We start from the raw sequence: 27060 nt of genomic DNA on the forward strand, positions 1-27060 counted from the left end.
GGAAGAGGCCATATAATAACAAAGGAGCTCCCTGGCTCAGCCTGTGTATCCCAGTTTGGAGGATTAGGATACTGGAGAACAGAAGTGTGGCCCCAGGCAAGACTCTGACCGATATTAACTTCTGTTTGATTAGTGTAATTGTTCAAATTTAGCCCGGACAGTATGATTAATTACAGTTTAATTAACGTGTCCATTAAGAGCACTTAATGCCACAATGTGTTATAAAGCGCCCCGGGCGAGGGTTTGTGAAAACACCAGGCTGGGCCTGAACTTATGGGGGGGGGGGGGGGGGGGGGAATGGGGGGGAGGAAGGGAAATATCTTTGGGGGGGGTCTGCCCATTGTTATTCTTGCTTAGACCTCAAACATATTGTGTATACACATAAATAAAAAATAAAAAACACATAAATAAAAAAATTGTGCAGCAGCAGCAGTGCCTCCCAGCCTGGGTATGTTGCCGGGCACATTGGGGCACATTAGGGCACATTGGAGCACATTAGGGCACATTGGGGCACATTAGGGCACATTGGGGCACATTAGGGCACATTGGAGCACATTAGGGCACATTGGGGCACATTAGGGCACATTAGGGCACATTGGGGCACATTAGGGCACATTGGGGCACATTAGGGCACATTGGGGCACATTAGGGCACATTGGGGCTGGGTGCCTGCGAGGTGCTCATATCATTAGACCGCTGCTCTATATCTTTACCCAGAGAATGGCACAAACCCATATTCTTCTGTTTATGGCAGCGAGACACAGGGTACCCCCTTGGCCGGGAATGGTATAAGGCCCACTATGGGGCTCCCCTAAATACACAGAAAGGTCAATATGGTGCTGGGGGTGAGTTCCCAGGAGAGAAGAGAGTGCAATGAGCATGGGTCCCTCACCCCGGAGGGACAATAAGTGAAAGTGTAAGTGAAAGGGAGAAAGTAGCAGTTAAGGTGCTGGGAAGGCCTAAGGGTGCGAATTTGCCAGAACAGGGAAAGAGGGGACGGGGCAGGGGGGTGTATGGGAGGGAAATGATACCTGGGGCTGTGAGGGCAGATAGTAGTAGTTGCGGTTTCCCTCCACCATGACACACGTTATTATTGCCTCTCACCCACAGAACCTGCCCCCGCTAATAAGTATTTCTTCTTATACCTACATGAGAATATTCCTTCACTAACGTGTACTTTCCCTTTCACAAAATGCCCCCAGTGATACGTATTGCCTCTAACAGACAGAAGCAGCACCCAGTGATAGCCATTGCCTCTAACACCCAGCAGCAGCACCCAGTGATAGCCATTGCCTCTAACACCCAGCAGCAGCACCCAGTGATAGCCATTGCCTCTAACACTAATACTCTGAATGAGCCCCTTGCTGCCCTGGGTGCTGTCGGTGCAACTTGCTCCCTGTGAGCTGCCCCATCTGCACTTGTCTGTTCGGCATCAGCAGAGTTCCCTCAATCCTGTGGTATCAGGGAGATCAGGGGAAATGGATCGAATGCTCTTCTGTTTATCCAGCAATTAATTAGTAATAATTATCATCTCCATGATTACTCTTCTCCCACACATCCGATTTAAAGGGTCCCGGGCAGTTGCTATGAGTCAGTCGGTTGGTAGAGCAGAGGGTGCAGTCTCTCCCCCCCCCCCGCACTCACACACAGGGGGGGCAGGGGCTTCTCATAAACACTCACAGGTGCCTAATCCCCCCACTTACCTTTCGGATTTCCTTCTCGCCTGACTCTCACTCCCACCCGGGCTGGATTCAGCGCACAAGCAGTTAATGTGAATATGTCAACGTTAAGTGGAGTCGCCTCCCTGTTACTTTAACTGTCACTGGATCGCATTGCAACTCACGATCAGCCGCATCCCACGGACGCAGCCGCACAGACATCAAATCCTCCGGCTCATGTTGAACGATTGGCAGCTTCAGCCTCGATGCCACGGCCGTTTGGGCCATAAAGTCGTTTTATAGGGACCAGTGGATCATATTCTCCTTATAAAGGGAGCAAGGGAAGGTAAGGACCCCGGTTTTCTACATTTGCTCTATTTCATTTATTTGATAAAGTGCTTTAAAAACCTCAGTAGTAGATAAACTACAGGTCACATCATCCTGAGAGAGTCGTTGTACATAAGACAAGAGCTGCAGGGCTACAGGTTGGGCACTCAGTTTTATTAGTATTGTCGCCGTGTATCTACAGTCCTGGCCGCCATCGGTGCGATTATGGTTACTGAGATAAGGCCATGGGTGGGAGCAGGACACGGCAGGACACATTCATGTGATTTTGTGTAATTACAATCAAATCCCCGGCCTGGTGATCCCTTTAGGCTAATCGGCTTTGTTCGGCCGTACCTTCCTAGAGTCGCCTGCCGGACCCGTACAAATGCTGCAGCTAATCTGCTCCGGGATTATCCTCTGGGAAGATTTGAAAAAGGCCGAATAGCTGGATTTGCTAAAGCACTAAACCTTTCACAAATGGGATTAGAAATAGGAAATGCTTTCCACTCAAAACATGTTGACTTTAGTACCGGCTTTGTTGGGTAGTCGCAAGTCTCCTAAATCGTGGGAATTTCGTATTAACACGTTTTTAACCAATTAAAAACACAAAGAGCAAAACAGAAATAGGTAATATAACGGATACTAAGAAATATTTGTATAAACAAGTGAGAAAAAGTAAGTGTGTTGTTACAAATGATACACCAGCCCTAGCCTCTGTATGCCAGGGGGGTGTATATCAGAAATAGCAGGCCTTTGGGGTGCTGGGACCTAGGGTGGGCACCCAAGTCTATCCGACATGAAAAGGATGTGGCGTGTAAATAGGGCGCAGGTTGATTTAAGGCTAAAGGCTGAAACACTTAGTGATTATAAAGGAAGTGTCGGATTATACTGGGCGCCTAAACGGTAGAAAAGTGGGGTCAAAGGGTTGGATTATACTGAGCGTCTTTAGGGTTAAGATATTAAGGTTAAAGGGATGGATCGCACCATGTAACTACACGCAGGAAAGTTGCTTATAACTGAGTTTAACAAGAGGCACCGCGGCCAGACAGGAGCTCAGCTGAGTCGGTGCTGAGTCTGGGGCTGCGGAGGGTACAGGTGGCCCCCAGTCTGAATTTACCCCCTCTAAATCAGGGGTTCCATCATTTCTCTGCCTTTTCGAAATAACTATGTAAAAATATTCAGCACCATTTTCCATTTAAATTATTACAGTGTTAATCCTATTTGGCACAAGGTTTAGTTTAGCAATAAAATAACCAGAATTGTCAAAATACAAATCCTGGAAGCCACTTACTGGTATATAGAGTATATATATCATATATATATATATATATATATATAGAGAGAGAAGGCCAGGCAGCCAGACTAGGCAGCTCCGCACTGGTACCTTGGGCAGCTCCTCTGCTCATCGCTACAGAAGCGGAATTATCGGATTCATACATTCATACATTCTGTACAATTCAGTTGAAATCCATGTCTGGTTTAACACGCTAATTACAGTCCATAAATGCACGATTAGAGTTATTCTAACGATAAAACTATTACTTTTCCAGAAAGAATATTCTACCCATTGCATTCATTTATTTCGCAGTCAGAAGGCAAAAATACTGAGTACGAAAATAGTTACCTTTTGAAATAGAAAATCCAAGTATTAAGACATCAAACAACAGGTTTTTTTTATATTAAAACTATAAGAATAATAAAATAATGGCGTTATTGTTTAAATTGCCCCAAATTCATATAAATGTTATTCTCTAGCGTGTGTGCTTTATACATGTGCATTTGAGCCAAGGGTTTCCCATTCTTACATAAAGGAAAATGTAGAAAAATACAGGAAATTGAGGGGAAAAATGAGTCTATGGAATAGAACCAGTTAACACTTCGGCATCTGTAAAATAGTTTGTTTTATTAGATAATATCTGTGATTTCTATTCATTTTCTAAGAAGATCCTAAATGAATTCTGTCCCCGCTCTGAGATCAAAGACTCGCTGTAATTTACCATTTAACATCAAATCTGAGGAAATTGCACTTCAACATTTGCTGGACAGAAGCACAGAGCTGACAATCTATAGAAGAAAAGCTCCTAAAAAGAAGGAAATTACCACAGAGATCAGATTCAAAATGGCAAAATAAACTATAGGATAACGAAATGAGAGGTTCTGATTGGTTCGCAGCTCATACAAAAAGGAATTTAAAAAAAAAAAAACAGGAAATAAGAAATCTGCAGATTAGTTTGTTGCGTTTGTTTTGGTTGCGCTTCTCCCCTCTATACAGGGCAATAGGGCCACTCCGGCGCTAAACCCCTATATCTTAACTACAGTAATCCCAGAGGCTTTGAGAGACTGCACTATTTTGGGAAGGGGGTCTGGAGATGGACCCATGTGTGGAGAAGAGCCCGACCCTGTTGGACCAGGAGTATAAACCAAGGGTCCAGTCGCCATATGATTTTTCCTAGAACTGCAATTTAGATGCCTCGTAAACTGGAGTAGAGGAAAGCCAATAAACGCGATGTGATGGTTCTATCTGTGGATTTTGCTAATACCAATACATTTAAAAACGAAAATATAGCCAAACTGGTACAACTGACAGCTAAAATATCGCCGTGCAATTAAATGATTTCTATGCAATACTGGGTAGGTCAAACCGGCTAAACTGGGATTTTGCTTGGGCAACAAAATGCGATTTCCTCGCTCTCTCCAGGTGTTTATTCCCTGTACTGTAAATGCTCTATAGATACGAAATTATTATTGACCACACGCATTATTTCCCCTTTATGTAAAGCCCAGGGGCAATTCAACCCTACTGACCCCTTGGTTGGGAAAAAAAAAGTCGCACCGATAATTTGCAATGTTATTTCATTTCGATGGGTTCCCCAGAATTCAGCCTAAAGTGGGAATATAAAGTACTAAAGCCAGTATTCAATGAGCTGAATAAATAGGGAAAGAAGCAAATTAGAGACATTGCCTTTCCCTTCCTGCCCCGACATTCTGCATGTATCTCTCTGTATTCCAAGTAATATGAAAGAACTATATAAATGATGCACCGCTATAGGCATTGGTACGGGCGCAAATATTCCTATAGAAATCGATATGTAGAATCATGTTTATCACTCGCCTTGGGGAATATTCCATTACTCCTACAGGGGCCGATGCCAACTCTTGGGCACAGTTCGCTTCATATTTGTGACCAGAATAATCCAATATTTGTCCCAGAATCGAACAGATTTGGTTTCGATGCATTTATTGACTTTGCGCTCTATGTAGGGAAAAGAAAGGGTTATTAACTGGCTGGGGATTTTGGGAGGCGTAGTTCAATAACTAAATGCATAGGATAGCCATTGGTATGAGGACTGGAGTATGTTGCCTTATTCTCACCCGACTGTCTCCCCTCCCTCTCTCCCACCCTAGGAGCCAGCATGGAGGGGATCAGCACCGAGAGAGACCCCAGCTCACCTCCCACCTCCAAGCAGCACCAGAGCCCCCAGGAGAACCAGACTTTCACCGGCTCCCTGAAGCCCAACCAGGTGGGGGAGACGTGCCTGTATGGGGTGCCCATAGTGTCCCTGGTGATAGACGGGCAGGAGCGCCTGTGCCTGGCCCAGATCTCTAACACCCTGCTGAAGAGCTACAGCTACAATGAGATCCACAACCGGCGGGTAGCGCTGGGCATCACTTGCGTGCAATGTACCCCCGTGCAGCTGGAGATCCTGCGCAGAGCCGGGGCCATGCCTATCTCTTCCCGCCGCTGCGGAATGATCACCAAACGGGAGGCCGAGCGGCTCTGCAAGTCTTTCCTGGGGGAGCACCGGCCGCCGAAACTGCCGGAAAACTTCGCTTTCGATGTGGCCCATGAGTGCGCCTGGGGCTGCCGGGGAAGCTTCATCCCCGCCCGCTACAACAGCTCCCGGGCCAAGTGCATCAAGTGCGCCTACTGCGGCCTCTACTTCTCCCCCAACAAGTTCATCTTCCACTCGCACCGCACCCCCGACTCCAAGTACACGCAGCCCGACGCCGCCAACTTCAACAGCTGGAGGCGGCACCTCCGACTCAACGACACGACCCCGTCTGACGATCTGTCCCACTCATGGGAGGACGTGAAAGCCATGTTCAATGGGGGAACCCGCAAGAGAGCCTTCCCTTCCCCTGCCTCCTCATCCTCCAGCTCTTCCTCCGCCCGGCGGCACCTGGAACTCGCCCCGCCGCCCCCTCCTCCTCCGGCCAAGGCACTGCGCGGCCCTTCCGCGGAGGAGGAGTCGGGGGCAACTGCGGCTAGAAGCTTCCCACTCATCCCGGTGCCCAGTAAGGGCTTCTCTGGGGTGTTACACAAAATGGGCCCGCCGCTCTTCCCGCCTCCCCCCTATGGCTTCCCGGCCTTTGGCCTGTGCGCCAAAAAAGATGACGGGGGGCTCGGGGATGCGGGAAAAGCTGCGGGGCTGCCCGGGGTCTTCTGGCCCACGGCTCCGGCCTCTAAGGACTCAGTGTACCCCCCCTTCCCGGTATTCTGGCCGGCAGCTGCCGGGGCCCTCCCGGTTCCCCCATACACAGGCCTGACACAACAGCAGCAGGTCCCGGGCAAGTCGGCGGTGGTGGGGGAACCGGAGGAGGCCGAGCCCAGCGGGGAGACTGCCGAGGAGCCGACCCGGGAGGAGGAGAGGTCGGGGGATGAGGGGCGGCAGCCGGGGGAACCGCTCACCCCAAGGAAGCTGCGCTACATCTCCGCATTCAGACCGGTAGTAAAGGCCGCGGAGAGCCTGGCCAAGCTGTACGGTAGCCGGGAGCTGTATGGGGCAGCCAGAGCCGCAGGGTACAGCTCCCCGGACCTGCTCAGTGACACCTCCAGCTACCGCTCGGCCTCCCCCAGCCCAGACACGGCCGACGAGCCGGAGGTAGACGTGGAGTCCGGACGCTTCCCCGAGGAGGAGAGCGCTCAGCTCGGAAGTTTGGGCCCCGGGGCCTCCTCCAGCATCTCTTCCCCAGGGTCGGAACGGAGGGAACCAAGTCCGGGGGGAAGCCCAGCCAGTGTGGCCGGGTACGAGGTAAGAGACGTGGGTACTGGGGGCTGTACAGGTGGTTCTGGGTAAGTGTTTCAGGGACAGGACCCCCCCGTGTCACTCAACTTAAACTGTCCCATCATAAGCCCGGGGCTCAGGCAGCGCAATACTAGCGGCTGGGCGCAAACAGACAAGTTCTATCGCAACACACCCTGCCCATTTATACACATGCTGATAGGCCTTATATAGAAGGGATCCTGCACCCATCCATCCTTTCCACATCTGCCCTGTGTTTAGTCCCAGTTCCTTCCATCTGGCCTATGGATTCAATAACAATTGGAAATCTCATAGCAGTGTATGGGCAGTGTTCTATTTATTTATCTGTCCATTCAATGGAGTCAAAGCTTTCCCAGCCTCTCCCTCCCAGACTAATCCGGAACAATTCTCTCTGATTCTGGCTAAATTGATCCAATTCCTTATGCTCAGTCCCAGCATTCTGATCAATAAACAGCGATCTTTTGTAAATCTGCATAGTGGGTGCCTTTAGATCTCACAGAACCCCCAGGCAATCTCCCATCTCCTGTCTCATTCACGGTTGATACAATTATAAAAAACAAAGTCCTGTGTCTGGAGTTTAAAGGGGATGTAAACCCAAAAATGGGGTGTTGCCTAATGAAAGCAAATATGATTCTAAGCAGCTCTCCAATACATACTAATTATCGACTGACATTGGCTTTAATGTTATTTGCAGCTAACAGCAGTATCTGTCTGTCCTTATCTCTGTCTTGGTGGTTCTGACTTGTGAAACAATGTAGCAGAAGCCATGTGAGTAACAGGCCTACCTTGGTAGGAGCAGAGCTGCTGCATTGTTTCAGAAGTCAGAGCCAGGAGTAAAGAAAGGGGATGAGCAAAGGCACATTTCAATAGGAATCGCATGTACAAGTACTAGAATAGCTTATTATCAGTGAATATTGGGAAGTTGCTACTAATGACAATCAGGGAAAATGTTGTTTATTGGTTTACATCCCCTCTAATACATGCCTGTAGCTTTCTGCTTTCATGCACGCTATGGCTCTGGCAGTTTCTTATGTATTTTGTTGCTGGGGGAATTATTTATTATGTCATAAATGGGCAGGATATGCGATAATTCCACATCTGTAGAATATCTATATCTATCTATCTATCTATCTATCTATCTATCTATCTATCTATCATCTATCATCTATCATCTATCTATCTATCTATCTATCTATCTATCTATCTATCTATCTATCTATCCTCAAAACACACATTTTTACCTATGGTGCTTAATGATGTCATTCATTCTAATCCCTAATTAGTGATGTCACTTGTGTCACATGACTCATAGAAACACATATTCTCACCCAAAATAACCATTGATGTAAGATATGAGGATATTAGAAGTCACCTTGGAGTTCCATGATCTGTGTATATCCATCCAGCCTGCGGCCTCAGGTCTTTCTATGGGCTCAGAACTCCTCAGCGACTTAATATCATTTTACAGTAGGGGGTATGTTATTCCCTATATTATCTAGGGGGCATTATAACAGATATTCTATCTACATTAAAAACAGTTATTTTATGTGATTTGATTTACTCTTCTTCCCACAAGAATTTATATTAATTGAACATGGAATGAGCCAGAATCGTGAGGCAGGCGGAAGGGATCATTTTGGTACCAGTGTGTGTGATCCCATCGATACTAAGCAGGGCTGCAGTGAATCTGAGGTTTGCTTGGGGACTGTCAGTGTCCCAGCACTTTCTCCAGGAGTGAGAATGGGCCCACTTAGTGTTCAGCCCAACCAAATCCGACAACTGACACAGACAGTCTTTGTTCACAGATGATGCTCTGGTTTTAAACATGCAAATTAGGACCCAAACATCATTTCTGATATCTCTGTACTGTCTGCCTGTAACCACTGCGCCAGGGGCTGTATCAGAGGGACTGGGATCCAGAAAGGAAATGATACTGGTTTTTTCATTCTTACTATTAGGAAGTTTTGTGTTGGCTGTGTGGGAAATTCTATTCATTGGAGATAGAAATAGAAAACAGCTCCCCCCAGTGGAAGAGCCAGAATGGGAAGTGCTGGTGTTGGTAGGGAACTGTGCCCTTACTGGGAGCGGCGGGTTGTTCCTAGGGAATTTATGTGCAGGTATATAAGTACAGTCAGTTGCATTTGCTTCTTGTTTCTGACCATTAGGTCCTTACACCTATTTTTCTTTCTAGGCCTTTTGCCCATTAGTATTTTATATGTGAGAGGACTCACCCAGAAAGGCCAGAGCTGTGGCATACCATAACTAGTCCCACGGGGTGGGGGTTAGTACCATAGTGTAATATTGAGTGGGAGTGATCCAGTTGGGCAAAAGTTCCACTAAGGATGAGGAAAGTGTCCTTTATCCAACGTTGCTAGACTAATAAACATTATACATTGCTGCTCATCATCTTATGTGTTGTTTCCCTCAGTCGTACCCAGAGGCAATTTTTAGGTAGGAAAATATCTTGGTATTCCTACCCTGGTCTTACACATCTGGTTTGTGGCTTGCAGGTGCCTCCCTCCTGTTAATTTGTATGAAAATCTTAAATAGATCTGCCAGTCAGGTTGTTTGGGTAGGCTGCTATAGACTACATTGCCTTAAGGTGGAAAATAGTGGCCCATACATGGCCAGTTGAACAAGTATGGCCTGTCATAGATTTAAATGTTATGGGATATAGAGAGAATGCAACATCTTTATTTAGTATAAAAAAAACTGACTGTGCAAATAAACGCAGATTTACCCTAAAATGTGAGTTATGTGCCTTGCTGGTAGTCACATGACCAAACCTACTTCCCACCTGTCAACTCATCATCCATGTCTTGTTTTATGTTTGTAGTGGGGCAGCCATCTCAATCGAACCCCATACCTTATGTGGTCATTCTACCACTGCGGTCCAGCAAAACTGTGATCAAATGGCAAATGGCAAGTCTAACCGGCTCTAGAGCAGTTGTCCAAGTGGGGTCCATGGGTTGGATATGGGCACTTCATTGTGTTATAATCTAGCTCCTAAACACTTTGTACAGTGAATAATTGGCCCACTATATGGAAACAGTTGAACAGCCCTGCTCTAGATGTCTTAGCCCTATGATGCCTATTGCAACTACAAATATGTCTTTATTGATTAGTGCCTCATTTTTAGACTGCTCTAATGCTGCCCCCACTGGTGATGCCATGCCAATGCATGGTTGGCATTTGTACCAGGGGAAACAGGGTCTGTTCCTTTATCTTTGATCAGATATAGAATTTCTCTGCTCATATTGGGGCTCAGATTGTGTTGGTGTTTATTTGCCTTTACAAGAGTGGGTAGGTAAGCACATGAACCATAGGTAGAGCCAGCCGGCCAGCCAGCAGTGCTCTCAAAACAGGAACTTGCATGGGCTTTTGAGAGCGGATTGCAGGTAAAGCCTGCAGTTGCTTCAGAACCTCTTTAGCTAGGGATGCACAAGATCTTTTATGTTTGGAGTCCTACTTAACAAGACATTTGTATTATCATGTCAGTAAAAGTCGCACTTGACACAGATGGCTCCATCTCTGAGTTGACATCATTCATTTCTAAACCAGTAGCATGCCTTTAGCCAGCCAGAACCCACACACGCGCCTGGACTTGGGCATATAAAGAGGAGACGGCAGTAACTCCATTTAATCAGGGAGATAATAATCTAGTCCTTCAATTTTTATGACCTTATTCCATTTTGCGCTAAGTGGGAAAGAGCCGTAAATGGAATTATAAATTTAGGACTGGATCATGATCTTGACATGGAGTTGCTTGGCCTCTGCGATTAAATGACACACGTAGCTAATAGTGCTTGGCACTAACAGATATTTGCTTGGGTCAATAAAATATGTCATTCCAAGGGGCTGCTGAAAACACATTTGTTAAAAGTGGCCCTGAAAAATACAATTATACGCAACTTTTGTATATATATATATATATATATATATATATATATTTATTGTACTTGGTTTGTTTGTTTACAAAGTTATTTGTAAATGTAATTGCTACTGAAAGCAGTGTCCTTTTATCCCTTTCTATTCACTGGGTCTGACTCCTGTCAGGTACAGCTTACACATAATAACTTTAAATCCATTGGCAGTTGTGAATGGATATTGGAAAGTTGCTTTGAATGACATTTTCTTTCATTTAGCAAAAATCTTTTGGGTGGAGGACCATGTTGTTCAGCACAAGACTGCATTATTTTACCGGTCCTTCTAGATGAAGTGATGCTGGAGGCAGGTATATTTAACCCAGAAAGGTGTTGGCACTATCTGAAATGGGTCTCTTGTCAGCATGCAGAATGGTTGTGGGTTTGGGCTCCTCAGTCACTGGAGCGGGGTTTGAATGCTTTCATTTTAAACATGAGTTCCTTGTTTACAAAGGATGACAGATCCTACATATCCCCTACTGTTTTTCCAAGGGATAATGTCAAATAAATCTGTGTAATTGAAGAGCATATAATTACAGGTAATAGCATTTACTTTAGTAATAAACAGCCAGGCCCCCATGCGTTTAAACTTTCTTTGTGTTCTCCCCTTTTTCTCTCCCATGTTGGGAACACCTGTAAGGCTTTCTCCACGCACATTTACATTCGCTTAATTATCCCGTCCTTTCATGCTCCGAGGCTGCGGCATACAGGGGCTGCCCTTTGAAGAGATTGCTCATAATTGCAGTCATTTTCTCAGAAGCACCAATAATTATATGGAATGAAACACTTGTCCTTTTAAGATCAGAAATGATTCCCCAGATCTCAGGGAAAGGATATGCTAATTGTCTAACAAATGGATATCTTGGGAAGACCCATACATGTACAGTGTATCTCTTTGGGGAAGATACTGTATGATATCATATCTCCTCTGCTGCTAAGGAAAGGCTTCCTTTACATATAGACATTATTACGCAAATTTAATGGGAACTCCCACAATTTGTTTAGTATACCCATGAACATTTGCTGCAGGTAAAGGTCCATACTGTATCATCAGTTACTATCTTATAAACCTGTCCTTGTTGTATCTTATGGGGTGCTTTGACTGGAACCTTAGGGTCATAGTGCCTGATAACACCAGGTTATAATATCATATACGTTTGGCTGCTAACCATCAATTCAATATCCAGTGTATATGTAATACTGAAGCTGTGAAGTCAACCTTTGATCTCTGATAAATAATAAATCTGTCCTTCATGGTAGAAAAGCAGTTAGATCAGACATACACCTTGTAGGAGAGACCAAATCTACTGACTTCTACCAAAGATGGACATGAATATCTCCAGCAGGCATGTGATTGCGTTGGTTCTACCTTTTGCAGTCTGAGTACAGTTGCACAGTATCATGATTTTGATGTGAATTGAAACTCCATACCAGTTCAGTAGAAGTCAGTAGGTGGAGTATCTTGCTAACAGGTGTGTAGAGTTGGATCTGAAATTTCATGCCAGTTCAGCGGAGGTCAGTGGGTGGAGGATCTTGTTGACAGAGCATAGAGTGGTTCTGAAATTTCATGTAAGTTCAGTAGAGGTCAGAGAGGGAAACATCTTGCTAAACGGTCCATAAAGTTGGACCGAAAATTCCATACAAGTTGGCTTTCCAACTACACTTACAAGGAAATGACAACTGTGTCTGAGGCCTGGGTAACTAGTGTCTGTGTCCATATAGTCTACATCAAGGCTGTCCAACTGAAGGTTTCATCTGTGTCCATATAGTCTACATCAAGGCTGTCCCACCCTCCAGGGGGATATTGTAGCCCCAAAGGGCTCTCTTGACTTCAACATTAATTATATTGCCCTTGAACATGTGGTGTAATAAATAAGTGGCCCAGCAGAGGGAAAAGTTGGACAGTACAGGTCTCCATTTAGGTGTCAAATGTGACATGTTCCTGTATGTGCAAGGGTGAAGGAATGGTAGATCCATATAACTTGCCACTGTATCCCACAGGTCTATGCAAAGCAGATGACAGACCTTCCTCATCTCATGAAGGGTAACAGCTCACACCAAGGCGTCTCCTCTTCTTATCTGTGCAACCTGGATCCAAATGGTAAGAAATGAGATTGGAACTGGCGCCTGGCTGGGGAAAAGCTGCCCTCTCATTATCTAAACATCTGCAGGGAAGCCACTCAGTTATGGAAGACTTTATCAACCCTCACAGACACCCCCTTTTCTCCGTAACATCTTATTGTGACTTCTAACTGTTAATTCCTGACCAGTATCACATGGAGCCTGGCCAACTGGCGACCATTTGTTACCTCTCTCTCTATGTGTTTATGTGAGGAGTATTATTCTTTGGGGATATTAAAGCGCTAACGATGTGGACGTGGGGTTTTAATATCAGTATGCTCATTAAATTATCCTGCATTATCTTTCTCTGGCACGAAAATTAATCACATGGTGATAAGATTCCGGCGCCTGGTAACTCATAGGGTCCATGCTGTGTAATGTTTACATATAACTTAATAACTGTCAGTTCAGCGTCAACAATGCCTTAGCGGCCAGTTGCCCCCGTCTAACTGTATGTGTATCAGGTGCAGGTTCTGTGCTTCCTTAGAGTTAAAAATTGGTTTATTACTTTTTAAGAGCAAGACTCAGAGGACAGTCATTCAACTGCTGAGGAATTGGACAGCAGGAAAGCATTCCAAGACCCAAGGAGTCATTTATCCCACACAAGCCCCTTACACACTGACAGAGGTAGGTGCTATCTCTGGCCCTATGTAGTATATCATTTTAATGTTTCCACCGTCATGTATGTTGAGCGGATAGAGAACGTTCCTCTCCCACTTGCCTAATAAAAGGGCAGTTTGTATTCTGCTTCCAGATCCTATAAAATGTGCGCATTACCCCATCCTCCTGCTTAATGCTCCCATTAATAATACATATTTGGCACTGCTTATTCAGAATCGATAGACGGAGATTTAAATCAGCAGTAAAAAGGCTTGTCCCCTCAAGCTTTCACCAGATAAATATTTAAATAACCGACTCAATTGTTTAAAGAATGTTCTCTGAATGGAAATGTATCTTTCTGTATTTTTTTTTCCATCCTGGAGTTCTTTCCTTTTTTTTTTTTTTTTTATAATAAAGGTGATACCCTAGGTCCAGATTTGTATATTTCTTGTTTTCTGCATGTAACAGATTGAAAACATTCTCCATTTTGCTTGAGTTATTATTGTGATTAACATTATGCATTTACATCTCCTTAATGGCGGCACTACAATATTGTATAGAATGCTGCGGCAATCCTACTGGTGCACAGGTATAAACAGAACCCAATGTGTGCCATCTTGTAGGTTATTTTGTATCTAGTTTTGCCCACAAAAAATTCTTTACTGTGTAAAACTTATAATGCAATGTGGGGTTGAAGGGGTGGGGGAGTTCCTATTCTAAATTGGCTGTAGAAAGTAGGCAAAATAGATAAGATGCTATGTTCTATAAATTCCTGATACATTCTAGATCATAGAATACATTTACGGCCGTCTCCTAGTATTTTCAACTAATCGCTAAGTTGTCCTCACATGCTAGAATGCCAACATTTTGGATACCTGCCCTAGATGGCTTGCTTATTGTTTGAGCAATCTGAGTATTGACCTTGGCATTCAAGTAAATGAAAGCAAGTAGTGCAACTGAAAATCTCTCTCTCGTATTGAGCGATCCTCCTTTTCTAATAGGAGGAAAAGCAACCAATAAACAACTGATTTAGTGCAGATAGAATAGAGAACTGGTTACTGTGCAGGTTACAGTCAAGTTACCAGTGTAACTCAATACTGACCTGCTTATAGTCACTGGAAAGTAACTCTTATCCCAAACATTTCTGTGACAGTAATATACCATCTACTTACAAGGCCTACCAGCCAGTCCTAAGCCGCCAACAGGGTCCCTTAAGGGGTAGTTCAACTTTAAACTACATTTAAGTATGATGTAGACACTGATATTCTGAGACAATTTGCAATAGGTCTTCATTTGTCATTTTGGTTTTTGAATGATTGTAGCAGCTCTCCTGTTTAAAAATTCAGCAACTATCTAGTTGCTGAAGAATGAAAGGTGAATAGGAGAGAGCCTTAATAGAAAGACAAGTAACAAACAATAACACTGTAGCCTCATGGAGCAACCGTTTTTGGTTGTCGGGGTCAATGACCCCAATGTGAAGGCTTGAAAGTGGCAGAAGATGAAGGCAAATAATTACAAAAATTAGAAATAAAGAACAAATGAAAAGTTGTAAAGAAAAAGACATTTCATAACTAAAAAGTTAACTATATAAGTTTGTGTGTGTCAATGTAGAGTTGGGGATCCTCTGCCATTTCTGATCAAGCGTTCAACATTCCCTGCAGGATAAAGAGAGGCATTTCTATGCTATCCCTATGTTATAGCTGTCTTTCCATACCTTCTGTAGTGCCCCATATAGGATCCAGCTACGGCTTTCCAGCCCTACAGTACACCTTAGTAGTAACAAGGCAGAGCAAAGACCTACCTTATGCCAATCATAGCTCTTAGGATACAGCAGCACTTTTTTGATGAGCTGTCGCCTAAGAGAAAGATACAAAACAGAATGAGCCCCTCTCTGTTTAGTAATTAAATAGTTCTGGACCCATAGATAGGGATAACTTAGTGGTCATTTTGCAGGTGAAGCAGGTTATGTACCACCATGCTAAGATGCTTGGGTCACTATCATTTCCTATTTACATTGCCGGCAACACGCACTGTAGGGAATAAACAGCAGGATAACCTACAGTACAGTCTGTTCTGTTAAACAATGCAAAGCCCCATGCAGCAGAGCAACTAAAAGTCACCTGTAACTGTCCCCAAAAATCTTATTTTATAGTGTTTTTCATGTTCTCCTTACTTCTTATTGTGTTTCATGTTGGCAATGTTTTCAGTGGTCCAAGGCCATTGCACTAACATTTTGGATAGTGGAGACCTTATTGTATGCTAAGGCTGGTATATTGCCACAAGTAAAGGGAATGTGCCTCCTCTGGAGTAATACTTAGTCTCACTGTACATGCTGTTCACTCGCAGGAGAGGAAGACAGTCCGATCGATGTCACTGGGACCCAGTTTGTAGAGAAAGACATCGAGAACATGGCAAAAGGTGGGTTGCATTTTCATCTGCACACATCCCATAATACTGTTTGTTATAGGCCAACTTTAGGCACACTGGGGGTCATTTATAAAGACTGGGTAAATTTGCACCTGGGCAGTAACCTATGGCAACCATTCAGGTATTTGCTTTCATTGCTTAACCTGCAGCTGGATGAAAAGGTTAATCACTGGTTGCTATAGGTTACTGCCCAGGTTTTATAAATGACCCCCAATGTATACACCAGTTTTCACAAATGGGTAGCCCTAATGCCTTCACTATATAGAAAGTGCTTTTGGCCAATATAAGTGGGTAGTATATGTCCCCATTTATTTCAAGGATATTAACAATTTATAGTTAACTCTTTTGTCCTTTTCTGCTAATTAATGGTTGCGCATGTCTGCTAATGTACTATCATATAATGTCTATATCTGAATATAGATGTGTCTGGACGGGTAAATGTTTGTGGCTGTGTGTGTTGTATCTACCCATCTATGAGCATTTGTGTGCTCTCTCTAAACGTGTATTAATATATATTTTGTTGTACTGTAATTACAGCCACTTAGTTATTAACTTGTTACTGACAAAATAAGAGGACGGCTGTGTACCCCAGTGCTGTGTATCTTTCCTTGGGAGGGTGTTTAACTTTACAAAGGCTGAATGGTTTTGTACTCCTTATTTCTTGCCTCAGTGAGCCCTCTATTAATTCTTCCATTCCCTCTTGTCAGTGGGTTCTCAAGCAATCAGAACACATTCTAGTTGTTATAGCATTAATATATTGCAGCCTTTGAGGTACAGGTACAACACACCGAGGGCCTTATCCTGGGAAATATCCATTCCACTGTGATACATAATAAACAAAACCTGTTTTTGAAGAACCCAGTGCACAGAAACACTGTTGTTCTTAATATGAAATGAGGATCTAGGCATATATTAAGCAAGTAATTAAGTATATAGAGTAATTAAGTTGTACAGCTTAGAGCAGTGGTTGCCATACTGTTTCAGTTTGGTGAAGCAGACAATATAAAAAGACCAGTGCATAAGTCATTCGGGCACAATTCCAAGAATATCTAGTACAGCAAATACATACAGTATGCAGCCCAAATCTTACCTTAACTGACCTTCAAGCTGGGCTTTATGGTGTGCCAAGGAGAACAAATGGCCATGGCAGTTCTGCTCATTTTACCGATGCTGCCGAGCCACAAAGGGGAATGGTGTAATTATGCATTTAGGCAATCATTTCTGTAGTTCCCTTGTTTTGGTATTTTCGTTGGTGGGAATGTTTTAATTGTAGCAGATGTACTTTAGGTGTATACTACAGGCGGCTACATGTCAATAATACTCCTGCTAATAGAAATATTTAGGAGAATGTAACACCAAGGGAGTTTTGGGTTGAGGAAAGGGACACATTTACATATCTCAGGGAGTTACAGATCCCCATTGCAGAACAGGTCCATGTCCTTGACAAGACTATAGGGTTGATTCACTAAGGTGCGTTAAAATGAGCATGCGGTAAAAATTTTATCGCGTCTTATTTTTTGCGTCTTAACGCACGATTCATTAAAAGGATACTTGCGTTAATTTAGACACGATGCTGTCTGCGTTATTTAAGTTGCGAAGACTATTTTCGTGCGTTATTTGATACAACGCTTGCTAATTAACGCAGCGCGCACAAATTGGCACCACATGCGAAAAAACGCACGCCATGTTAGCCATACACGGCATTACTTTCAGAAAACTACTGTACTGAAAATGACCATTTCCCTGCAAACTGGAGGCTGCATCACTCTAGGGCCAACACAGACTTGAATAAATCACACTGCAAAGTCCTTATTGTGTTGCCAAAAGCTCATTAACTGTACTTTTCTATAATTACTGCCTGCCCCAAGTAGGTGTTAATTATTGCATAGATTAATGCGATATTTAGCGCGTCTAAGTGTTTGTGAATCATGCGTTAGTGTTATTTCTCTGCGCTAATTAACGTAATGCGTTAAAATGAACGCATTCGGTTGCGCGCTATTTAACGCACACGATATGCGACTTAACGCATGCGACAATACTTTAGCGAATTGCGCGGTTTTTTCCCCCGTCAATTTTAACGCAAAAAAGCATCCGATAACGCTTATCGACCTTTAGTGAATCAACCCTCATACGTCTCAAGTTTTTATAAAGGCCGTGGAACTCCAAACTGACTGATATTCTCAGATTATGCAACAGAATACCGTTTTTGTGTTAAAAAAAAAAATAATGCTCACATTTTAGTAACACAAGTGGCATTACTAAGCACTGTTTATGATATATTTTATAGGTTATTTGTGGGTGTTGTGAATTATAATAATATATATTCACTAAGGATTCAGCCGCCTTAACTTCATACCCAATGGTACCAAATCCTATTCTCCACATATGGCATAAGGACCTCTGGAATGGTGTGGGTTCATCTGCTGTGGGCAGTAAAGGCACTTGTTGCAGTATGCAGTACATGTGTAACATAATGGTTGTAGCTCCACTATTTCCCAGGCCAAACCGCCATCCTCTCACAGTTCCAGCATTTATTCTCCTCATGCACCTCAACACAGCTTTTTTCACACCAGAAAACCTTATGTAATCTTATATTATGATATTTAATTGTAGGGGGTATTAGAATTCCATGATTGCATGATTAGTTTCAAGCCATGATGGCCTTAAATCTTAGCCTTTGGTGCAGCTGGTATCACCCTGGATAGCAATAAGAGGAATGACAATGAAGGTTTTCATTCATCCAGGTCATGGTGTATCAGGTATAAGTAAATCTAAAGCAACTGGACTTGCTAAGCAATCATTGAATTTGTTTCACTACTTGTCCGAGCAGCTTCTTTACAACTGAAGAAGCTGCTCGGATGAGTAGTGAAATGTCTTCAATGATTACTTTGCAAGTCCAGTTGCTTTAGATTTACTCATGCTAGATATAACAAAAGGAATGTGTAATTATTTATGAATTTGTAAAGGAGCTGTCCTATTGGCTATCTATGCAGAATCTTCTTCTACAGTCAACATGAGCAGAAGCACCATGTAATAATGAGCACCTGTTCTGTTGCACTCTATAAATAATTCCTATACTAAAGTATAAAGCTGGGAGCTTTCATTTATATATTTAACGCAATACCAACACTAAACAGTCTTTTACAGGAGTGTCTCGGCATGAGTTTAAAGCTTGTTTAACACCATCCTATTAGTAACATTGCCAGCTCTCAAATACATCCCCGTGGCACAATCCAGCAACAATTCTCTGGCTTCAGCCCTAAGTCCGCAGCATCCTAGTTGTGGTGTATGAGATTATCTGAATTAGCCACACTCTTGGTCCCCTCCACCTGGTTGGCTGTTTAATAAGCTGATGTGTAATGTAATAGAGGCTAAAGGTCCCCATACACGGGCCGATAGTAGCTGCCGATTCGGCAGCTAATCGGCCCGTGTATGGGCAGAACCAGCCTGGCCGACCGATATCTGGCCTGAAATTGGCCAGATATCGATCGGCCAGGTTAGAAAATCCAGTCGGATCGGGGACCGCATCGGCTCGTTGATGCGATCCCCGAACCGACTGCCCCAGGGCCAAACGATCAGATTATTTTTTTTTTTAGCTACTTGCTGCCTGATATTGCCCACCCGTAGGTGGGGATATGGGGTGAAGATCCGCTCACTTGGCGACATCGCCAAGTGAGCGGATCTTATAGTGTATGGGGACCTTAAGGCTATAAAGTATAACTATGAGGGAACGGTCACAACTAGGATTATTATTTGTTATTTAAAGGGGTTGTTCACCTTATAATTATCTTTTGGTATGATGTAGAGCTTGATATTCTGAGACAACATGCAGTTTGTCTTCAATGTTTTTTGTGCTTTTTGAATTAGTTATCTTTTTGTTTGGCAGCTCTCCAGTTTGGAATTTCAACAGGTATTTGGTTGCTGGGATTTAAATTACCCTAGCAACCGGGCAGTGGTTTAAATAAACAACTGGAATATGATAGGAGAGGGGCTGAATAGAAACATAAGTAATAAAAAGTAACAATAACAATAAAACTATGTGATAGGGAGCACAGACAGAGTTAAAGAGATTAACCCTTACACTATGGCTTCACAGAGCAATAGTTTTTGTGACTCCAGTTTGAAAGCTGGAAAGAGTCAGAAGAAAAAGGCAAATAGCTCAAAAACTATAAGAAATAAAAAATGAAGACCAGTTGAAAAGTTACTAAGAACTGGCCATACTATAACATAATAAATGTTAACTTAAACTTAATAAATTATAAGGAGTATTATTGATCTCAAGCCATATCCTGTTATAAATGAGGATATTTCTCAGGGATAAAGAGTGTATATGTTTATATTATGTAACATTCTTTCATTTTGGGGTGCGTAATGAGTACATAAGGACCCTACACTGAGGGTATATGTTGCTATGCTGTCCCTTTTGTATTCAGGATGTGAGCACAGAGAGAGGGTATGTGTGTTTGGATTGTAAGCTCTTTTGGGCAGGGCTCTCTTGTATCGGTTATTGATTGCTTTATATTTTACTCTGTATGTCCAGTGTATGAAACCCACTTATTGTACAGCGCTGCGGAATATGTTGGCGCTTTATAAATAATGTTAATAATAATATATGTGTATATGAGTGTGTATATGTTGCTATGTGGTGTGCTTATATCTCTGACACATCCTTCTCCTATAGATGAGCTGCAGAAGCTGTTAGTGGAGCAGATGGATTTAAGGAAAAAGCTGGAACGGGAATTTCAGAGTCTGAAAGGTAACCGAGCCATACACATATCAGATATAATAGACCCTGGCCCTTAAACCACAGCAGTGTTCAGCATGAAATCCAGGGCGAGCTTCGGCATTCCAAACAGTTTTGCGGCTATTGTTGTTAAAGGAACATTAACACCAAAAAATAAAAGTGTATAAAAGTAACTAAAATATAATGTGCTGCCCTGCACTGGTAAAAGTTGTGTGTTTACTTCAGAAATTCTACTATAATTTATATAAATAAGCTGCTATGTAGCCATGGGGGCAGCCATTCAAAGGAGAAAAGGCACAGGCACATAGCAGATAACAGATAAAACACTATTGTATTCTACAGAACTTATCTGTTATCTGCTATGTAACCTGTGCCTTTTCTCCTTTTTTCCAGCTTGAATGGCTGCCCCCGGGGCTACACAGCAGTTTATTATATACATTATAGTAGTGTTAGGGCTCTGGCACACGGGGGAGATTAGTCGCCCGCGATTTAACTCCCTGTTCGCGGGCGACTAATCTCCCCGAGTTGCCCACCCCTGCCATCCCACCGGCGAACATGTAAGTCGCCAGCGGGATGGCAGACGCGGCGGCGCGATTCCGCGCAAATCGCCGAAAAAGACTCGCGAGTATTTTTCGGCGATTTCCGCAAATCGCCCCGCCGCGTCTGCCATCCCGCCGGCGACTTACATGTTCGCCGGTGGGATGGCAGGGGTAGGCAACTCGGGGAGATTAGTCGCCCGCGAACAGGGAGTTAAATCGCGGGCGACTAATCTCCCCCGTGTGCCAGAGCCCTTACTGTAGCAAACACACCAGTTTTACCAGTGCAGGGCAACAGTGCGTTATATTTTTATTACTTTAAAGCTCTTTCATTTTTTGGAGTTACTGTTCCTTTAATGAAAAGTTCTCATTTGTAACTTTCAGCAGTGCAAATGAAAAATGATTTTATTGCTGCTCCTGGGGGACTTCTCATTCATTCACCCCTCTGGCAGGTACAATAAACTCCTCCTTATCTGTTCTGCCTGAGACACTGACCGCAGCAAGGAAGGAGTAGCTTATTGTCAGTTCAGGGTCCATTTATACTTACAACATAAAATGGTGTTTTTTCTAAGGAAGATAATCAGCAGATTACATTTACAAAACAAAATTAATTGCTGCATAATTCTAAAAGCACTGCCTACACATCAAATAGAGAGAGACATTGCTTTTTTTAGGTTCCCTAGACCCAAACCCATATTTATCCAGATTGGTTAGAATTAATCACGAACTTCACATCATAACTAGGGTTACAGGTCTCTGGGCAGCTGTGGTACTGTATTTTGTATAGTCCTTCTGTTATGGTGCCTGACCTTAAAGGGGCTGTTTAACTTAAAATAAACTTTTCGTATCATGTAGAGATTGCTATTCTGAGATAATTTGCTATTGGTCTTTATTTTTTGTTATTCGTGGTTTCTGTATTATATAGCTTTTTGTTTAGTAGCTCTTCGGTTTGGGATTTTAGCAGCTATCTGGTTGCTAGGGTCCAAATTACCATAGCAACCATGCAGTGGTGTGAATGAGAGTCTGGAAGATGAATAGAAGAGCCCTGAATAAAAATTAGTGAATATGAAGTTACAATAATAAATTTGTAGCCTCACAGATAAATAGTATTTTGGCTGTCGGGGTCAGTGACCCCCATTTGAAAGCTAGTGAGAAGAAAAAGGCGAATAACTCAAGAACTATAGCAAATAAAAAATGAAGACCAATTGAAAAGTTGCTACGAATAGGCCATTCTTTACTTCTTTAAACTTTCATTGTGTATTTTAAAACTTATGGTGACGCACACACATAAACCAGTTCATTGTGCCAATCAGGTTACTGGCCAACCCAGAAATGGAAGAGCTTTGGCCTTGCTGTGTATTTGGCCATACTGCACTAATATATGGGATGGTCTTTAGTCTGCTTTAAGGGCAGATGTTTATTGCCATGCAAACAGTAACAAAAATGTAATATATCTCCTATAAATGTATACACACTGCAGGTCTTTTAATCCCTGAATGCAGAAAATCAGACCATGCATTCCCTGTACTACTAACAGTCATGGATGCCCACACTATGATGTTATTAATTCTGCACTTGCATAGAGTTGATGTATGCTCTGTAACATGTAGCAGCTCAAGGCACCAAATGAAACACTTAAGCAAGGAATAAAATGAAGAACCAAATACAAGGAGTACAAGAGTCCCAGCCTGGTAGCATCTTGGGACTTTTTAGTAGATTAGCGGCAGAAAGGACAGAGGAGGTGCATGCAATACAGTAATACTATCCTTTGCTCATTTGCAGTATTCAGCTTGTTCAGGGATATTCCAACACACGTGCCAACTGACAGCTGTTTCCTGGAGACAAAAGTGCTCCTAAAATTGGCCATTATTATTTAAGTAGCCATTGCCTGTCGTATGACTGCCTTCAACACAATATGTGCTTTTCATTTTTGTAGTTAATTAGAATGAATAGCCAATAGGCAAGTCTGAATAAGTATTTCACTGTGACACACAGGATTCCCCCTAAAAATGACAATGAGATGCCCTTGTTTTAGCGGCTGATCTTGACACATTCCATCTTTCTTTGTGACTCCAATATGGCAGTTTAGCATAGCAGAATACCGTAATGCAGTCGTCACTTACTGTGTTGGTGCAACTGTGCTTAGATGTTTACTTGCCATCTTTACTGGAAATATGCTACAAAAGCACTGGCATAAATACCTCTGAAACCCCATTTTTTTCAATAAAAAAAGGTCTTGATTCTATAGTATGGACATTTACTGTAAGATCTTTGAGGTCCAGGTCCCAAAGAGAAAATATGGTCTTGTGAGCATAGGAGCTCCTACAGTTGTCAGGCTATCAAACGGACACGGGGCAAATGGATGCCAGGATCACTGACCCCAGCAACCAAGAAACACACTGATTCAATTTTAACTTCCTGTCTAATTGCTATCTGGTTGCTAGGGAAGATATGCCCCAGCAACACAGAAGCAGTTAAAATTCAAAGCATGTTGCAGACAAAAAAACCCCCAAATAATTCTGAAAAGCACAACAAATAAAGAATAATTGCAACCTTCCATGTCTCCATCATATTAAAACAAATTTTGGAGCTGTGTGGACTCTATTGCTTATATATGGGAGACCTTTTAAAGGGGTAGTTCACCCTGACATGAACTTTTTATGATATTGACATTCTGAGACAATTTGCAATTGGTCTTCAGTTTTAATTTTTTGCGTACAGTAACCCACAAAAGGTTATATGGCTGCCCTCTCTTTTCTAGATAATTTCCAGGACCAGATGAAGAGGGAGCTGGCCTACAGAGAGGAAATGGTGCAACAACTGCAGATAGTCAGAGGTAAGGGCTCCTTTCCTCCTACTACATGGAAACCCTGTCTCCGCAGCGTGAAAGTGTTTACAAAAAACTCAATCACGTAGGTTTAAATGCAAGGTAATTTAACAATTATTTTTTCTTATTTAATATCCTCTGATTTGCCTGAAAACAGCAAACCAGCCTTGCTCAGGCCTTGCAGGCACTATTACCAAACAGTGATTGAACTCCTCCGCACACTAATTTGCATGGGTTTCTAAATTAAAAATCGAGGCGTAAAATTACCTGCGCGTTAATGCCTCCGATTGTGTTTAATTCTGCTCGTATCCATCTGCCTCCCAGCGCAGAATCCCAGGCAGCCTCCCTACTGTAACTCACTTCTAACAAACTGCTCTTTATCCAGTAGCACTAGAGCAAGCACTTAACCCCAACTTTACCGGCAAGAATCACATTGACGCCATGAACATAACCCTCTCCGGGCCCTTAACATGTATAAGCCACCATCTATATAATAAAGCACTCAGTAAAACATTGTATAGCAAGTGGGACTGGTGTTGGCTCTAACCCAGACAAGTTACATAAAGCAAATAGATAAGGGGGAAATCTAAAAGCAGCACTAATTTATATGTGCCTATTGCTAGCAGTTTATGGTTTTCCACTTGCTGTCTGCTTGTCTGTCGCCCTGACTTTCTATGTATCAGCAGTATGCCACCCTGTCCTCCCTGGCAGGTAAGGAGTTTGCTGTTGGGAAAAAAGTCTGTCATTGAGCACAATGAGCTAAAGTCTCCTTTCTCTCTCTCTCCCCAGACACTCTGTGTAATGAACTGGATCAGGAGAGGAAAGCACGCTACGCCATCCAGCAGAAATTAAAAGGTATTAGGAAACAAAGAAAATAGAGAGAAAGTATGTCACAGAGCAGGGGAGACAGAAGAGAGGGACACAGGCCATGTAGAACAGTGTGGCGTGTGTTTGTGTGTGTATAATATATTTACAAACCATTACTCTGTGTGTGTCCATTTATAGCGCATTATAGTACACAAAAACCATAAATAACCTCCAGAAATATCCTTGTGAATGCTGTACAGTGATAGCATTGCTTAGAATCAATGCTTTGTGGTGTCACATGTATCATATGATTTAGTGACACTTCTAATAGGTTATGGAATGTCTCAATGAGTTTTAATATCCTGATATTTTACAGGGGGGGTGGGAGGCAACATAACTCCCTATATTATGTAGAGAGCTTAGTTTACCACCTATGTAGGTGTTTGTACTTGGCATTGTATGTACAGACAGGAAAATGCCTTCTTTGGAGGAATTTTTCTATTTGTACAAATGGACATAAGTATCAGAAAAAATTCCCGTGCCAGTTCCTTGAATTCCACTATTCTGTTTAAACTTTGGTAAATATTACTGAGCAGAAACACGTTACCAATACTTTTGGGTTCTACTATTGATTTTCTGTGCTGAAACGACTCTTTCCACTGCAGAAAATATTTGTCTGAATTGATTCCCACTGCATACAGTTTGCATTGGGGAGTAGATAGGTGTCAATGCTCAGTGCTGCTACCAAGCTGCACTGATTAATAAAGCGTCCCCAAAGCTGCACAGTTGAAAATGATGCATTCAGTTATAGTAAAATATCTGGAGGTGTTTAGAACATGTTCGTTTTCCTAGAGGTTATGCCTAGTGGTTAAGGAGACTAGAGGCTCGGTAATATATGATGGGTCTGTGTTCTCCTTCAGAAACCCATGACGCTCTCCATCATTTCTCTTGTAAGATGCTGACACTAAGACCCTGCACAGGGAGCTGTTCCTCCAGAGCTCAACTCCTACCCCCTTGAGCTACATCTGGGCACCTCGGAAGCTCATGTACCCTCCAGCACCATGAAGGGGAGATATGCAGGAGCGCAGCACAAACCAAGCCATTTCCTGGATCTTTGGGAACAAGAGTGCACGCAGGACCGGCCGGGGAAGAGACCCCCATGACCTTCAGAGAACTTGTAGATTTTGTACAGGATGCATCAGGAGCCCTGAGCACTAAGGAATCTGAGCCAAGAGTGATCCAGAGATGAGATCAGCCCTGTATTATATGGCATTGTGAATAACTGACACATAATATATATATAATATAAATATATACATATATATATATATTTAAAGACAATTCTTGCAAAAAGTCCAATGTATTGTTTTACTATTTAATTCTTCTGTATGTCTCCACATAAGCCCATCGGTAGCAGAGACTGTTTCCCCTCTGTTACTGGCTGCATAGTAACTGGGGCTAATGGTGGCAGAGTGGCTACGTGCAATGGGTATCAATGTACTGTGATTCTTATTAAAACAGTATTTTTTTAAGTTATTTGAATTATTTTCTATATTTGTTTGGTTTTATCATATTTTGTATTTTGGACAATGTAACAGCACTTTAAGGAGAAATCCGCCAACTTGTGTAACAAAACAAAAACTCAGTTTGTCCTGAGGAACAAAAAAAAAAATCTGTATAAGTGAAATTTGTTCTTAAATAAATGAACCTTGCTGCATGTGGTCCCTCTCTGCTCCAGATGGCTCATGGGAAGTGTTTAAAGGAACCTCGCTGGCAACAAAATGGCAGTGTGACCCGTGCAGCAGTCAGGGAAGTTGGGATTGGAAAAGAACATGGTTTGTTCCTCATTCATTCTCACATGATCTTATATATAAGATATAATCATCATATTATTGTATTGACTTGGGTGCCAGTGCTCACAGAGAAACCAAATACAAGGAGCCCTTATACTTTATCACGTTTGGCAATAATAAAGCCAGGCTGATTTTTTTCCTCCCCATTATTCTGTTTTTTTTTCCTTCCTGCATATTTTTTCTATTATTTTG

At 42.8% G+C, this 27060-nt stretch overlaps 1 protein-coding gene across 3 annotated transcripts; it reads left to right on the plus strand.

Moving 5' to 3' along the window:
- Positions 1–1656: 1656 nt before the first annotated feature.
- skor1 (SKI family transcriptional corepressor 1) lies at positions 1657–26732 on the plus strand. Of its 3 annotated transcripts, none has more exons than XM_012959469.3 (9): positions 1657–2004; positions 5391–7018; positions 12955–13054; positions 13591–13701; positions 16021–16092; positions 20783–20857; positions 24143–24217; positions 24998–25063; positions 25936–26732. In XM_012959469.3, exons 2-9 carry the CDS (start codon positions 5399–5401, stop codon positions 26031–26033), a joined length of 2217 nt encoding a protein of 738 aa, XP_012814923.1. In that variant the 5' UTR covers positions 1657–2004; positions 5391–5398; the 3' UTR covers positions 26034–26732. The 3 variants fall into 3 exon arrangements, with proteins under 3 accessions (XP_012814923.1, XP_012814922.1, XP_012814921.1); XM_012959468.3 differs by having other exon boundaries at positions 1659–2004; positions 25971–26732; XM_012959467.3 differs by lacking the exon at positions 1657–2004 and having other exon boundaries at positions 4705–7018; positions 25971–26732.
- Positions 26733–27060: the final 328 nt, after the last annotated feature.

Source organism: Xenopus tropicalis, chromosome 3 (assembly GCF_000004195.4).
Source record: "Xenopus tropicalis strain Nigerian chromosome 3, UCB_Xtro_10.0, whole genome shotgun sequence".
Classification (NCBI taxonomy): domain Eukaryota; kingdom Metazoa; phylum Chordata; class Amphibia; order Anura; family Pipidae; genus Xenopus; species Xenopus tropicalis.